General features: G+C 50.6%; 1 protein-coding gene across 1 annotated transcript; it reads right to left on the minus strand.

The window, feature by feature from the left end:
• Positions 1 to 4,115: 4,115 nt before the first annotated feature.
• On the minus strand, positions 4,116 to 15,337 carry LOC141987522 (tubulin alpha-1B chain-like). Its single transcript, XM_074952935.1, has 4 exons — positions 15,264 to 15,337; positions 9,803 to 10,025; positions 6,278 to 6,426; positions 4,116 to 5,096 (listed from the first exon to the last, which is right to left on the minus strand). The coding sequence occupies exons 1-4, from the start codon at positions 15,264 to 15,266 to the stop codon at positions 4,116 to 4,118; spliced, it is 1,356 nt and encodes a 451-aa protein (XP_074809036.1). The 5' UTR covers positions 15,267 to 15,337.
• Positions 15,338 to 16,848: the final 1,511 nt, after the last annotated feature.

Here is a 16,848-nt window from a genome sequence, read left to right on the forward strand (position 1 = left end):
CCACCCTAAAGAGTTCCCCTCCTTTCTTGGTATTTACACCCTTTGGGCCAAATCTGTGGTTGAAATCAAGGCCCAGATCCTCAAATGTGCTTAGGCACCTAACTCCCATTGTTTTCCATGGGAGTTAGGTGCCTCAGTATGATCCAGGCTGAGGTTCCATCCAAGCATACGACCCTTTATACACTTGTAAACAATTACCGCACATCAGTGCTTATCTGGCCCCATCCCCACTGCATGTGCACCTCACCATCTTTAATGAAGCAATCCCCACAAACTCCCTGTGAGGTAGGGCAGTGCTGTTATCTCCATGGTACAGGCGGGAAACTAAGGCACAGAGACGCTAAAGCCCAGACCCTCAAAAGTATGTAGGCTCCTAACTCCCAGTGTGATCAACGGATCTCACTGGACATTTGAGAATCTGGGCCTAAGTGACTTGCCCAAGGTCATACAGGAAGGCTGTGGCAGAGCAAAGTTTCCCAAGTCCTAATTTAGTGCTTGAGCCACTGGACCATCCCTCCCTTCCTCCTGCCTCATTCACATTCAGTTCATTGATATTTCGCCACAAGTGTTTCTGTCGTCTCTGGGGGAAATGAATTGTCCTGTTGAAACAGCCTGAGACAACAGGGCTAAGGCAAGCGAAGAGAGCTAGATCCTCAGCTGGCGTAAATCAGCACCGCTCCACTGACTTCAGTACAACTGTGTAGATTTACACCAGCCAAGGCGCTGGCCCAGAGGGCTTACTACGCCCAGGGATGGAAGGAACTCATTGGCCAGCAGTGTGGTAATGATTTATACCGTTATGTGCATCCTGGTTGTTATCAAACCTTGGGGTCACATTAGTGTCTTTGAAGAGACCATCCAAACCAGTCATCGTCCAGGAGCTCAGTGATACAATGTGCCCAGGGCACTAGTTCGCTGACCTAGCCCTCAGATCCTGCTTCTGTCACGAGGGAGATGAGTTTGGGTGCCTCATTCCCTAACGGACACGTGTCTGTGTCAGAAACCCACCCTGCAAGCTGGCACCACACGCAGCGTCTCCCCAAGAGGAACCCGGGGCTGGAACGCGAGAGGCAGGCGAGTCGGAGGTCAGGTCTCCCCACTTCACTAGCATCATCTAGTGGAGAAAGACAAAAATAAGTGGCCTGACCCTGGCTGGAGAATGCAAGGAGGAAAGTGTTTATCCCAGACGCTGTGGAATAAAGAGAACAGCTAGTCCTGGGGTTAGGGACATCTCAGTCCAATTCTGACACATTCCCTGTACGACCTTGAGCAAACCCCTCCACCTCTCGCTGTGCCTCAGTTCCCCCTGCCTACGGCCAGGGCTGCTCAACAGACTTCTGCCAGCCTCGCTATGTTGATCAGGGGTGTGATCACTGACTGACACCGCTGTGGTGGCAGCAGCCCCTAGCACAGAGATAGCTACAGCAGCAAACGCTGCTTTTACCAGCATAGCTCATTTCACCAGCAGGGGCGATTGTACTGGGTGGGTCCAATGCAGTTTTGCTGTTATAGCTGCATCCACACTGGGAGTGCTTTGATATCGCGCCCCAGTAAAGCACTCATAGTGTAGACATGGCCCAAGTTAGGCACAGTTACTTCCTTTCCCCCAGGCTTTGTCCCTTATCTATTGAGACTAAGCTCTCCAGAGGCCATCTCCATGGCTTTATACTGCACCTTGCACAGAGCGGCCTGGTGATCTCCGCTGGGGAGTCTACACCCTGCTGTAATGGAACAAGATGTACAACAGTGAACACGTACCTCAGTTTCTGCTCCACCCTAGGTGGGCACCAAGCCAGCCTGAGACCAGAGCTCTCCCGGCAACTGTACCCGTATAGCAGTGCACAGTGGGGGGTGGTTTTATAGCGGGTATTTCTATGCCAGCAAAAACCCTTGTGAAGATGCAGTTATGGCAGCCTAGTAGTTGAGCTGGTTTTGTTTGAGGACCCAGTATAAGCTGTATGGTAAAAACACTTGTGAAAAATTTTTCAGAGTCCTTGCTTCCCCAGAGGGAGTTCCCCCATCATGTGTGATGCTGTATAAAAAAGAAAAGGAGGACTTGTGGCACCTTAGAGACTAACCAATTTATCTGAGCATGAGCTTTCGTGAGCTACAGCTCACTTCATCGGACGCATGCATACCCGATGTATGCGTCCGATGAAGTGAGCTGTAGCTCACGAAAGCTCATGCTCAAATAAATTGGTTAGTCTCTAAGGTGCCACAAGTCCTCCTTTTCTTTTTGCGAATGCAGACTAACACGGCTGTTACTCTGAAACCTGTATAAAAAAGGTGAGCGTGTTTACACTAATGTATCACCGCTGTTGCACTATTGTGCTAAGTGTTGAACAAAGGATGTTATGTAAAGAATCACTGGAAAAGCTATGGTCTGCTAAGTAGGGTTATCCTGTTTATATGCATGCATCACCATTGTATATTCATCAGCATGTTACGAAACTTTGCCAGATGTTTGTATCTCACAGCTGTTGTGTTCCTAGGTAACACCCTCAAGGCAGATTTACATCCAGGCTAGTCCATTAGGATCAATCAGCTCCTTCAGGGACCCCTCCTGAGGTCTCTTCAGAGAAACACACCCAATGACAACTCCCTGTTTAGAGTTACATGTTTAAGGCCTCTCAGTTGCCAATTTTTAATCCACTTATGTGCCATGTTAATTTTATATCACTCTAGGGGTTTTTTTTTTTTTAAGTCAGAATGTCACGTGGTGCCAAGCCAAATCCTTACATCAGTCTAAGTATATTAGAACAACACTATTACCTTTATCAAGCAAAGCTGCAGTCTCATCGGGGGGAAAAAAAAAAAATCAAATTAGTCCGACAGGATTTATTTTCCTTAAACCCATGTTGATTTACATGAAGAATATTAAGAACTAGAGCATGGAAATTGAATCCCATCAACCATTCCATTATCTCAGAGGATTTATAGACTGGTCAGCCTGACATTACCACCTAGCTCATCCCATTTAAAAATTGGCACATTAACTTTCTTTGTGGTCTAGAACGTCTCGAAAAATCAACACTAGCCAGCCAGCCAGCCAGCCACTCAGCCAGCTCTTTTAAAATTCTTGGAAATAAGTTAGCGGGACCTGCTGATTTTGAAAGCGTCTAACTTTAGGAGCTGTTCATTTTACACCCTCCACAGATACTAGTGGAATGGGAAAAGGTGTTATCACCTTGAGACAATATCTGGTTTTCCCCAAATGCAAAAACAGAAATATTGAACACTTCTGCCTTCTCTGCATTATTATTGCTAATTCTACCATTTCCAGCTAGTAATGGGCTAGTACCATTTTCAGGAATCTTAAAAAAAAAAACTCAACAACTCCTTGTTGTCCTTAACTCTGCTGGTCATAGATTTCTCCTTGTGCGCTTGTACTTTGCTGTTGTACGATGAGACTGGAAGCTGTGGGGATAGCGACACGGAATTAAGGTGGAAAATGCATGCTATCAGGCAGCATCTTACACAAGTCGCCATTGTTTGTTCTCCAGTGCCGCCCCCATGTCAGCTTATTGAAGAACTACCCCCCGCCCCGCGCACACGCTTCCTAGGTCTGACAGTACTTTTTATGGATGAAGAATGGCAGAATCTTTTCCCTCCTCAAGACCCTAGTGGTTGATTCAAATGCTTGGAATCTTTAAATTCAGGGGAAGGAATCAGTTTGACACAGGTGTGTATGTGTGTAAGTAACTTCAGGCTACACCCCCAGCCCAGCATCTACATGCAATCTGCGGTGGAAGCAGAAACTCAGCACCTGAAAGGGTGGTCATTTGAAATCTTGTACTAACAGGCACGCAAAAGCCAGACTGTAGACATCTGCATTTCAGAGTTCCCACCTCCAGGCTTAGACAGAATTAGTTGAATGAGAGACAGAGGTTTGCAGTTAAGAATTTATTCTCACAGTTCCAGCTCAAAGAGAAGTGGCAAGCCGAGGACATGACACATGTAGCCCTAGGACACACTATCCTCTTTCATGCCATAACGATCAAAGTGATAGGCAGTGATGCATCTAGCAGCAAGACTGCAAGTAACGAAGCGTAATCCCAGAGACATCTAGCCCACAAGAGGAATAGCACTGCCAGGCTAATGCCTAGAACAAGTGCTTAATAATCTTCTCCTTCCTCCGCCTCATCCCCATCTGCAGAGTCCCTGCCAACTTCCTCATAGTCCTTCTCGAGAGCGGCCATGTCCTCCCTGGCTTCGGAGAACTCCCCCTCCTCCATCCCTTCCCCCACATACCAATGCACAAAGGCCCGTTTCGCGTACATCAGGTCAAACTTGTGATCCAGCCGGGCCCACGCTTCTGCAATAGCCGTGGTGTTGCTCAGCATGCAGACGGCCCGCTGCACTTTAGCCAGGTCTCCCCCCGGCACCACCGTGGGGGGCTGGTAATTGATGCCCACCTTAAACCCAGTTGGGCACCAGTCCACAAACTGGATAGACCTCCTGGTTTTGACGGCTGCTATAGCCGCATTCACATCCTTGGGCACCACATCCCCCCGGTACAGCAGGCAGCAAGCCATGTATTTGCCTCGGCGAGGGTCACATTTCACCATCTGGTTGGAGAACTCAAAGCAAGCATTGGTGATTTCAGGCACCGAGAGCTGCTCGTGGTAGGCTCTCTCTGCAGAGACTATGGGGGCATAGGTAGTGAGGGGGAAATGTATGCGGGGATAAGGCACCAAGTTAGTTTGGAATTCAGTGAGATCCACATTCAAGGCACCATCGAACCTCAGGGAAGCAGTGATGGACGACACTATCTGGGCTATCAGCCTGTTCAGGTTGGTGTAGGAGGGACGCTCGATATTGAGGTTCCGGTTGCAGATGTCATAAATGGCCTCGTTGTCCACCATGAAAGAACAGTCCGAGTGCTCCAGCGTGGTGTGGGTGGTCAGGATGGAATTGTAGGGTTCCACCACCGCAGTGGAGACCCGTGGGGCAGGGTACACCGAGAACTCCAGCTTGGACTTCTTCCCAAACTCCACTGAGAGACGCTCCATCAAGAGGGACGTGAATCCAGAGCCTGTGCCTCCTCCGAAGCTGTGGAAGACCAGGAACCCTTGAAGGCCACTGCACTGGTCAGCCTGCAGTAGAAGAAAAAGTTTGACGCCCGTTCCCCTCTGGAGTGCTGGGATTTAGAGCATCGTGTTTATGAAACAATGGAGACCAGGCACAAGTGATACATTTCTAGTCAGCGTTGCCAGTTAGAGAGGTGAAACAGGCCATAGATCGCTGCCTCAGGCCGTATGGGCACCAGTCACAGCCCACCCTGGACAAAGTTCAGTCCACACAGCTAGTGAAGCAGACCCTGGTGCTGCATATTTATTTATTTAAAGGGGTTTCACCTTTCGTGTAGGCAATATGCCCGCAGGTGAGCCGGGAGCACGGTAGGAGGGATACCTGTTCAACAGCTTGTCCTCAAGGGGCCAGTGGCTATAGGACAGTTCATTTTGGCGGCCACTGTGACAGCATCCAGATGCCTCTGGTTAGATGCTGTCAACGCCCACTGGTGTCAAGGCAATTGCTACCCCACGCGTTTTGTGGAAATGTTTTTATGGACGCCCATACGCAACAGACCCCATGCCTAGAAGCCCAACTACTGAGTCATGTTATTCCAGGAGACTCTCGGCTTCTGTTTTAAAGAATTTCTAGCCCTTGTGGTTGGCAGCAGCTTGGAAGCGTGAACCAAGCGTCTCCAGTGCAATGCTGCCTGCCGGAGTCCGAGACGCGAGCTCTAAGTGACGTGAGGGGTCCTATGCATCTCAATGGAGCGGTGGCTCCCAGATCCATTCCCTGGGGGGCCCAGCCACCCCTACCTAGAGCAGAGGCGTGGGGTCAGGGCAAAGAGGGCCCAGCCCATCCACTCCAATGGGAAGGCCGTCCTCATGGCCACACACTGGGGGCCTTGAACCCATAACACACCTCACCGGTGGGTTACACAGGCACAGACTGGCTGCTAGGGTACATACTCGGACCCCTACAGACACTCAGGGTGTGGTTGGGAGAGACTGAACCCCACACTCCTGCTCCCAAGGGGTGGAAAGGGAGCCACTGCCTTTCCGTGATGGGAGTAAGGCCCTGTGTGCCTTCCAGAGGGGAGTGGGTCCCTAGGGTGCAGAGGGAATCCCTCCCTTGGCGCCAGCCATGTAAGCTCAGGACTAGAGGCATGAACACCCAGGGTTCAAACTCTGCAGCCAGCCCACGCGGCAGAGCCACACCGGGCCGCGCCGCATCAGCCACTTACAAAACGGATTTTCCTACTTGCCATTTTGCGAATCCTGGCCGATACGTTATCAATGATTTCCTTCCCAATGGTGTAGTGACCTCGGGCGTAGTTATTGGCTGCATCCTCCTTGCCTGTGATGAGCTGCTCCGGGTGGAACAGCAAGCGGTAGGTCCCTGTGCGGATCTCATCTGTGGGAGAAGGAGACCGTGGAGTGAGAGCTCTGCAATCTAATACCATCTACCAGAAATGGAGCGGCTATTAGACAATAGCACGAGAAGAGGCGCAAAAACTGCCAGGGCAACTAAGCAAAGCCACAGTGGGTTAAACCAAGGGCAGCTTAGGCTCACACAGTAGGTTTCATGAGACCAAAGGTGCTTGGGTGCAACAGCAGCGAGTCCAGCAGGAGACCCTGAATGAGGGAGTTAAACCTACTTTAAGTGACTTAGGGGAATTATTCCCCTATCAGACACTGCAGCTTTGTGCTAGCTCATGGGAGCCGGGAATTGTCCATAAATGATCTGGAGGATGGTGTGGATTGCACCCTCAGAAAGTTTGCAGATGACACTAAACTGGGAGGAGAGGTAGATATGCTGGAGGGTAGGAATAGGATACAGAAGGACCTAGACAGATTTCTTTTGGCCCAATCCTCTAATTTGATGAGGTTCAACAAGGACAAGTGCAGAGTCCTGCACTGAGGACGGAAGAATCCCATTCACTGCTACAGACTAGGGACCAAATGGCTAGGCAGCAGTTCTGCAGAAAAGGACCTAGGGGTTACAGTGGACGAGAAGCTGGATATGAGTCAACAGTGTGCCCTTGTTGCCAAGAAGGCCAATGGCATTTTGGGATGTATATGCAGGGGCATTGCCAGCAGATCGAGGGACGTGATCGTTCCCCTCTATTTGACATTGGTGAGGCCTCATTTGGAGTACTGTGTCCAGTTTTGGGCCCTACACTACAAGAAGGGTGTGGAAAAATTGGAAAATGTCCAGCCAAGGGCAACAAAAATGATTAGGGGACTGGAACACATGACTTAGGAGGAGAGGCTGAGGGAACTGGGATTGTTTAGTCTGCGGAAGAGAAGAATGAGGGGAGATTTGATAGCTGCTTTCAACTACCTGAAAGGGAGTTCCAAAGAGGATGGCTCTAGACTGTTCTCAGTGGTAGCAGATGACAGAACAAGGAGTAATGGTCTCAAGTCGCAGTGGGGGAGGTTTAGGTTGGATATTAGGAAAAACTTTTTCACTAGGAGGGTGGTGAAATGCTGGAATGTGTTACCTAGGGAGGTGGTGGAATCTCCTTCCTTAGGAATTTTTAAGGTCAGGCTTTACAAAGCCCAGGCTGGGATGATTTAGTTGGGGATTGGTCCTGCTTTGAGCAGGGGGTTGCACTAGATGACCTCCTGAGGTCCCTTCCAACCCTGATCTTCTATGAGAGACTTGCAGGAGGTTGCAGCCAGGGTCATCCCTACCCATATGCAAAGTATGCAGCTGTGTAGGGCACCCTGCCCCTTCCTGGGCCCAAACCCCCTGCCCTGCCCCTTTCCCCCTGCTCCGCCCCAGCCCCACCCCTTCCCCAAACCCTCTCTCCCGCCCCAGATCCACCCCAGCCCCACCCCTTCCCCAAACCCTCCATTCCGCCCCTTCCCCCCCTGCTCCGCCCCAGAGGACTGCAGCAGGAGGCAGGCCTGCACTCACCAGCGGCAGGAAGTGCAGCAACCCGGCCCCAGCTGTGCTGCCAGTGAGTGCTGGGGGGCAGTTCCCCCCCCCCCGTCACCCAAGCCAGCCCCCCCTCCCCCACATACCATGTGGGGGCTGTGTAGGGCCCCAGAATATCTAGGGACAGCCCTGGTTGCAGCTTTCAGTTCCTGTGCTCTGAAGAGGTGTAGTAACAAGCACAGAGATACTCTTCTAAGAAGCCACCCTGTGTCTCAGATCCCGCCCAGTGTTCCCCTCCACATGCGTCACTCCCTGCCCAACGCACGTGCAAAAGAAGGCCAGCCCTCTGGAGGCCATGAGATGGGTTTGTGTTTGCACATGGGGCAGCCACGCGTCTCCAAGCCCAGAGACTGTCCCCATTTTCAGGGTCTGTTCCACTGTCCCCACTGACTTCTCAGAAACATTTCAGCATGGCAGGTTCAAGCCAGTGACGCTTTGCCCAGACTGGATACCAACCCTGGGGAGGAGATCTAGGATAAGAACCAGCGAGAACATCCCTCCATCAGGCTGGCCACCCTGAGCTTCCTTCATCGTCTGCATTCTCTCCTCCCCACTCCCACATAGTGGCCCTTGCACGTAGGGAGGAGGGAGAGAAGTGGATTGGGTGAGAAAGGCGTCCTTTGCCCTAGCCACTGCCACAAACTTCCTGTGCCCACCTCCCTGACCTCACCCAGGGAGGGTCATCCCAAAGTGTCCCACTGGGAGTCTGGTCTTCACTGAGGAATAAAGCACCATGTTTTAAACACAGGCGCTGCAGTCCAGTGGCATCCCTTTAATATTGAGCATCCACTATTTGAATGGAGGCCTGTCAGTTACACCCTCTCTAGAGGTCTGGTGAGCAAGGCGAGATTAACGCAAGGGTTTTAGGGGCTGCAGATCAGGGCCTCAGTCTAAGGGGAGCCCCGCAAAAATAAATCCATAATTATATACAATTCAGTGGTCACCACCCCATTGATCGTGATCGATGGGTCAATCCTGGAGCCTCTGCCAGTGGATCACAATCTCCGGGCCACTAGAAGTCCCGTGGTGCAGCAGGACTCAGGCAGGCTGCCTGCATGCCGTGGCCCTACACTGCTCCCAGAAGTGGCCGGCTGCTGGCAGCTCTGCGCAGCCCCTGGCCAGGGGTGGGGAAGGGAAGGAGTGGGGAGGCTCCACATGCTGCCCCCAGCCCCAGCCCTTTCCCCATGGGCAGTGCACAGAGACACGCTGTCCCCCTCCCCCAGGGGCACACAAAGACCTGCCAGCAGTCGGCCGCTTCTGGGAGTGGTGGGGGGCTATGGCAGGCAGCCTGCCTGGGCCCTACTGTGCCACCAGCCGGGAACTGCCTGTGGTAAGTGCCTCCTGGCCGGAGCCTCCACCTCGCACCTCCTCCTGCGCCCCAGGTCAGAATCCCCTCCTGCACCCAAACTCCCTCCCAGAAAGGAACCAATAGAACAGCTGTTCTATGGTAAGAAGTAGGCTATTTTGAATTAGCTATACTCTACGTGTTTTGAGACTGAAATGTAACCACAAAACGGCTTTGTGTTAATTAAAAGGCAAGTTTAGTATAAAGTTAATAGCCTTGATGCCACAATTGTGATCATTTTGTTTTAAATTAGGGAAGAGACTTGTATACAGGGGGCCCCACAAAAGTCTAATAGCCCCAGGCTCACAGGAGAGTTAATCCGGCCCTGCTGGTGAGGCTGGGAAAGGGATGGGGTGGAACGAGCTCATGGCCTGATTGGATCCCAGTAACCTGGAGGCCATTCTCCCAACTCTGCGAGTGTTTGCAGTTTGTGATGGAGAGGACATGGCAAAATTGACAGTCACACTGGACACCAAAGATTCATCCATGCCCATGTCTTACCAATGACTGTTGGCTCCAGGTCTATGAACACTGCTCTGGGAACATGCTTCCCTGCTGCAGTCTCGCAGAAGAAAGTCTCAAAGGAGGAATCCACTTGTTCACTTGCCTTTGGAGCAGGAATGGTCCCGTCTGGTAGGATTCCATGTTCTAGGCAATAGAGTTCCCAGCAGGCGTTGCCCATCTGGACTCCAGCCTGCCCCACATGGATGGAAAGGCACTCCCTCTGGAAACAGAGACGCAGGCTATATGTGCCATGCTCACAAATAAGGGACCTAGACAACCTCAGCCCTGCATCAGTGGGACCGTCTACCTGGCAGGATCAGGAATATTTTCAGTAGGAAGGATAAAGTTCCCATATTTTCCAGAGACTCTAAATGTCACCCTGAAGTCTTTTGCTAGAAGTCTGCTCTCCTCTGACCCCTCCTTGCAATAAACCCACTCATGACTGGTTTATTATTGTAGGGTGCCCAGGAGTTCTGCCCCACACGGTTTCCCTCCTCACTTTCCTCCCCCTAGAGGGGGCAAGTGAAGAATCCATCTTAGGAAACAAAACTACCTAGGGAGCTGTATGGAGAAGTTAAGACACATTGAGACTCAATGAACATCTCTACCACTTTGGCCTGAGTTCAAGAGAAGCAATTTGTTCCTGGGTTTAACCCTGGCATGTCCATAACAGAGCTGTATGGAACGAACAGGACCCCTCAGGCTGCCAGGTCAGTCGCTGAGCCGGAGGCAGGGCCGGTTTAAATGAATGCAGTACCAGTCCAAGTACAAGGGACTCACTAGGGGCCTCTCCAATGCGGCAGGGCAGTACTTTAGCTCAGAAGCCGTGGCAGCTGATTTGAATCAGGATCAAGGGCTCACTGGAACCCACAGCAGGTGTCTTAATGCACCTGGCAAGACCAGGGAAGCTTGTGTCAGGAGCACTCAGGTGCCAGGGAAAACACCTTATTCTAGACGAATGCAATAGACTGAAGTAGTCACCCCGGCCCCTCGACAGCCTGTGCTTCGCTAGAACACAGCCTTAGTGGCGGTAGAGGGCAGGCCACTGGACGGGAAAAGACTAGTGCAATCTGCCGAATTGCTCCTTTAGCTTAAGTGGTCAGAGGCTGTGCTTTTAGATCTTCAAGCCCCGAGGTCAAATCCCAGATCAAGGGTCCTTACATCCATACACAGCCAGAGACAAAGTGATATTCTTATCCTGAGAAGTTCTCACTGAGGCAAGAAGTCAAAGGGGAAAAAGCAAGCTGGACAACTAAAAGCCCCTAGACTTTAATGGATTATACCATCATAGGCATCATTTGATCAGGCCTGAAAGGGAAACTAGATATCAGCGGTAAAGCTATCCTTACAAGGAACACGCCCTGCTTTAATAAGCTACAAGCCCCTCCAAAAAAAAAAAACAAAAAAAAAACACCCCCCCCAAAACCCACCACTTGCATTAGCATCCCAAGAGAAAGCAGCAAGGCACATGTAGCCAGAGACTTTACAATCTCCAGCCTGTTCACAAGCTGACCTACAAAACCTCAGCTGTAGAAACCTACCATGGCAATTGAGTCTAAGCACTTTGTGAGCTGCAGTTTCTGATAGCTCTCCTGCTGTAGCTCGCTGGAACTTTATAGCCTGCTTGCAAGGGGCTCCACCTGAAGAGGGGGAAGCTGCTTGCAAGTTTAAAGCCGCAGAGCCCCTTCTTGGAGGGTGTCCAAGACATTAACCCTCTGTACTCCAAGGGGCACGGTGCTTAGTCCATTCTCCTAGCTGTTGCCTTTGAAGACAAACTGGACGCTCTTGGGATGACGGATGCTGTGATGAGAGTAACTAGCCTAGGTCTTGAGAGATGCCCGTTCCACCCCAGGCTTCCTGTGGGACTCTGGGCAAGTCACTTGCCAGACAGAATGCTACCAGACTACATTTTCTTTAACCATCTTAAGATTTGTTTCTTTACCTGGTGATGATTAGGACAGGATCTCCTTCTTATCAGCCCGACATTACAGTGTTTTAATGCAATTTTGATGGAATGTGAGGATGTGACTTCCTGCTTCTTAGCGAATGGCTGCTGCTCTCTTAGCATGACTGCAGACAAAGGCCTCACAATATGGCTACAAGAAAAGACCTTTTTCTTACAGAAGGATGACCATGTGGTTAAGGCATTTGCCTAGTCTATAAGAAACCTCAGTTCAGTTCCTAGCATCTGCCCTTAACTTACTGTAGGATGTTGGGCAAATCCCCTTTTCTCTCTACCACCCTTATTGCTGTTATATCTGAGCCCCTTCCAGCAGTGCCCGCAGCTAACATCTGTCACCGGGGCTTTGCTCTTTCTGCTCCCAGGAGGAGAATTGTGCTGAGTGTACTGTTGTGGCTGGGATTTTTTTGACAAATGCACACATTTGGTAGAGGAGGCAAGGTTGGGGAACAGCTAAAACACCCAGGCCCTCACTAAATGAGCACCTTCGAATGCAACAGGCCAGATTGCTGAAAAGGCTTTTTACTGATTTATAAGCGTAAGTGCTACACTTTGTTTCCCACCTTACAGCAAAATCGAAGAAATGCATTTTGCACTCAGAGAGGAAGGAGGTGAGGTTTGTGATGGCCCTCAGCTCCGGGGCAGGGGGGAGAGTGGGGGTTCATTCCACAGTCTCACAGGCCCAGGCCATGAGAAAGCTCTTCCTCCTGCACAGATGAGGTCCATCCTCATAGCCGAAAGTTGCATTGCACCAGAGGAGTGAAGCTATCAACTATGTTCCTCATCCTGGAGCTTTAGGCTCTTCTAGATACACTGGGACCAGCTCATGGAACACCTTGAAGGTAAAGATTGAGCCCACGAACATGACTCAATATTCTATGGGAAGCTAGTGTAGAGAGCAGGGGACAGGCTGGATGTTCTCACAACAGCACTCCTCCCTTAGGTGGAGTTTCCTGAGGGCTGATGGCTTCATACCCAGTTCCCCATCTAAAAACTGGAGATAAAGATGCTTCCTTTCTTCCACCCGATGACTGTCTTTTCTACTTAGATTGTAAGCTCTTAGCGGCAGAGATGTTCTCAGACATGACATACAACCCTGGGCACAAGAGGGCCACTAGGAGGTACTACAATGCAAGTAATCACCCATTCCCAGTCAATTTTATTTCAGGCTGATGAGCTTCAGAAGTCTTAGTTTGAGAGTAACCAGAAAACACACCCTGCGTGGGAGGAGGGGAGAAAAACCTGGGGTCAGACACATCTGAAGGCCTGAAATAGTCAACTCCAAAGTAAGCTTAGATCAGCATTATTAGCCATGCAGAAGACACTACGGAATCATCCCCCATTGGTCTAGGACTTGGAACTGAATGGCAAAAGTTTCCCAGAAACCCCTGGGAAGATAGTGTAGGAACTGAGTGTGACTGAATACACCCCTGTATTCACGCCCTACACACCGTGGTAATAATCTTTGTACAAAATGTGCCTTGTGAGGTATAATCTGAAAACTAATAACTCACTGGCCAATAATACCATGATGAAATGGGTGTAGCAACCTTAGATGTAAAGTTATAAACAGAAGCTGAAATCATGACTGAATTGTGTTTACCAGACAAGTCGGGGGATGGGGTGAACCTGTTCCTCAAAGACAAAGGACGACCTGACCCCTCTAGCCAGGTGCCATCAGAGTTGACTGGCAATCACTGGTCAAGTGGCCATTATTTGGCAAAGAAGGAGAGCAGGAATAGATTGGTCTGCATTTTAGCAAACAACAACATGGAACCTCTCTCACCGTGAGACTCTATGTCTCCATTCTCACAACTGGAAGGAGCTTTATCCAGGGGTAGCCCTCAGGAAAATGCATTTCAACGGGTGACTGGACTATAAAAGGGCGGGGCAAAAACACCCCTGGGGTATCTTTTTTTTCTTCTGCCTCTCTCCTTCTCTCTTTCACCTACGAAGACAAGAGAACCAGCCTTTTGAATTTGTGGGGGGATCCTATCTTGAGATTTTGGTCATCAGTGTTGCTGGGAACATGTGGGAAGGATTTTACCTTGAAGCAAGTCTAGTTCGTTAAGTTTTAGTTCCTAGAAAGCGTTTTCTCTTGTAATCATTTCTGCCTTTAATGCCTTATTCTTTTACTCACTTAAAATCTCTCTCTCTGTAGTTAAAGAAGCTTGTTTTATTCTTTAATCAAAGATAATCCAGTGCTGTGTTTAAACCAAATTGTCTGGTAACTCCAATTCAAGTAGCAAAATGTTGTACAGTGACCTCTTATGGGGGAAGGGACCTCCCACATCACAGGGTCCTAGAGCCTGGGCTCCAGCCCGAGCCTGGAAGTCTACACAGCCCCACAAGCCTGAGTCAGCTGGCAGGGGCCAGCCCTGGGTGTCTAGTCGCTATGTAGATGTACATAAGTGCCTAGATTCTTTGGAGGGGCAGGGTTTATGCCACACCCCTCTCCTCAGCATTTCCTACTCACTGGCTTAGGCAGTTCCCCACTCAGCACGCTGGCTTCTGTGAATCCCACGCTTAGGTGGGTAACTCAGGGATTCCACTGGACTGTAGGGCATCTACGTTAGGCATCGCAATGCTAAGTCGAAGTCTCCTTGGTGGATCTAGCCCTTAGTTTCTATACAACTCACTGCTAGTATGTCAAGACACAGCCAGCTGTTTGCATTGTGCGGGAGGCAGCCTGGCCCACTAGTTAGAGTGCTGCCATCGACCCAAAATATGGCCCAGCCCCTCGTCACGTCACTTCTGGCCCATTTGAAGGAGACGTCTCACATCTGTAGGATAGTTTAAGATGCCGTGATAAAAAGCAGTAGGATATTTCGGAGCTTGATTATCTGCAGCCCTGAACGCTTGCATTCCAAGTTGCGGTCAATAGAGTCAACACTGAGTGATGCTAGATTGACTGCGTGAGAGTTAATTAGCCAGAGCTCTAGACTTTGCATGATCTAAAACAGGTTTTCCGTTGAGAACTTCAGTGCCCTGTTAGTTTACATTTAGGACGTTGTTCAGAAGAGTTTTTGGCAGGTTGTCATGTCAGATTTCAACCATTCCCTACAAAGCCAGACAGGAACAGCTGAAGTCCAAGATGCCAGGCTAACTGGAGACAAAGCTTCAATTCAAGCAACAAGTAGGTTCGCATTTGCAGCTCAGAAATCCATCAGTCTGACAGGGCAATGCCTGTAAAGAGTTAATTGTTTCTGTTTTTAAAAAACTGTTCCCATTCTCAGAGATGGAACAGATTTAAAAACCTAACCAAGCTTTTAAACACAGCTCAGGATATAGCTAGCTACCTTCACAGGAACACAAGCCAAGTGTAAGACAAAGGAATAATACGGCCCCTTCCTTAGTCACTCCATGCCAGACGGGAAGTCGCACAACGAGGAGAGGACGCTGAAGAGGAAAAATTTCCCTTTAACTTGTGCTTTCTATCCAGTTACAACATTAGAGCAGGAAAAAAGAGACTAAGACAGAACACGCCAGCAAACTCACCATGGCAAGAGTCCAACTCGACTCTGCACCAAGCAGCACGAGAGAAACGTACGTACGCGTGTGTGTGTGTGTGTGTGTGTGTGTGACGAAAGAAGCTGAAGTTGTTTCTTTATTCCCCCCTCCAACCAGGACAGCGTGTGACCCCGTACGGTTTCCAGAATCACATGTTGGGTTTACACCAATGACTTTAGATTGGCTCCAGTCTTGGGCCCGACCTACACAGACTTTGTGCACGCGCTTAAGTTTACCACAGTGTAAACACATCCACAAATCTTTGCAAGCCTAGGGCCATAACGTGTGGGCCTTTCTACTCTCTGGCTCTTGGGGACTTTTTTTCTTCTTCTTTCTTGATGGTTTCTGGTTCAAGGACAGTGTTTTGCTCAGATATTGATGCAGCAGCTTCGAAACAAACTCGCCATTGGATTTGCTAAAAGGAATTCCAGCCACACCTTTTGCTCTACTTTCAGTCTCATGGCCTCACTCCCTCTGGAGGAGCACAGGCCCCTAATCAGCGGTGTGGGACTTACCTCCCATAAGCCGCTATTCTGACAGCCACTCCATGTGGACAGACACCCGGGGGCTCCATTGTCTCCAACAAGGCTCCATGCAAGTCGACCTCAGAGCCCACACAGCACTCCACTGACGTCACTTGCAGGATTGGGGCCCACCCCACTGCCTGCGTGTTACTGCTGCACTTGCAAGCAACGGAGGGACCTGGGGACCCCTGGGGATAAAAGAGCCGGGGCTGCTGGTGGAGAACGTTCCTCCAGGGGCCCTTGGCTTGAGAATTCACTGCCCACTGGGCTATGGGATACTCAGATGTGGGGCTCCCGCAGCCTCTCCTCTACAACTAATGAAAGAGTCATTTGGGGGAGGGGGAAAAGCGAGTGAGAATGGCTCTATAGCCCAGGGGTTCGAGCTCTCATCCAGGCGGTGGGAGACGCAGGGGTCCAGGCCCCCTGCTCCAATGACTTTAATTATTGGTCCACAGTGGAACAGCTCCAACAGGAGAGATTCAGGAGCCCTGCAACAGAATACCCCGTAGCCCGGTGGTCAGAGGTCGCACCTGAGCGGTGGGAGAGCCCAGATCAAATCCCTTCTCCTCCTCAGGTAGAGAGGGGCTTGAACTGGGGGGGGGTCTCCCACATCCCAGGCGAGTACCCAAACCACTGGGCTAAAAGTGATCAGGGAGCTCCGCCTTTGCCCTCTCCCGCAACGTCTTGCAGAGGCCCCTAACTCCAAAGAGGGCTCCCGGCTGTGAATCCCTAGCCGAGACAGGCACCTCCCTGCAGCCCAGATTTCGGCGTCCATCTCCGTGAGGAGGTGGGGGGCTTAGCACCCTGCCACTGGTCGGCCTCTCCCATTGGCTGGCTTAAGTGGCTTCCTGCCTAGCGTGCTGTGTTCCACCTCTTCCCTTGAGGCCCCATGTTGTCTCCAGGCCCAACCCCCTTTTTTTCTCTTCCCCCAAGGCCCCACCCATGCTCCACATCTTCCCTCAATTCCCCACCCCCCCGGCACTTGTCCTCTGCCCCCTCCCCCTTTCGTTCACTGGACTATGCCAGACAGGGCCAGATGAACTCTCCTG

This window comes from Natator depressus, chromosome 1 (assembly GCF_965152275.1).
Source record: "Natator depressus isolate rNatDep1 chromosome 1, rNatDep2.hap1, whole genome shotgun sequence".
Classification (NCBI taxonomy): Eukaryota; Metazoa; Chordata; order Testudines; family Cheloniidae; genus Natator; species Natator depressus.

Coding starts and splice junctions, on each gene's coding strand:
- LOC141987522 (XM_074952935.1), bottom strand. Junction 6,427..9,802: donor CCTGGAGCCAACAGTCATTG/GTAAGACATGGG, acceptor CTTCTCCCACAG/ATGAGATCCGCACAGGGACC. Junction 5,097..6,277: donor CGGCCAGGATTCGCAAAATG/GCAAGTAGGAAA, acceptor CTTCTACTGCAG/GCTGACCAGTGCAGTGGCCT.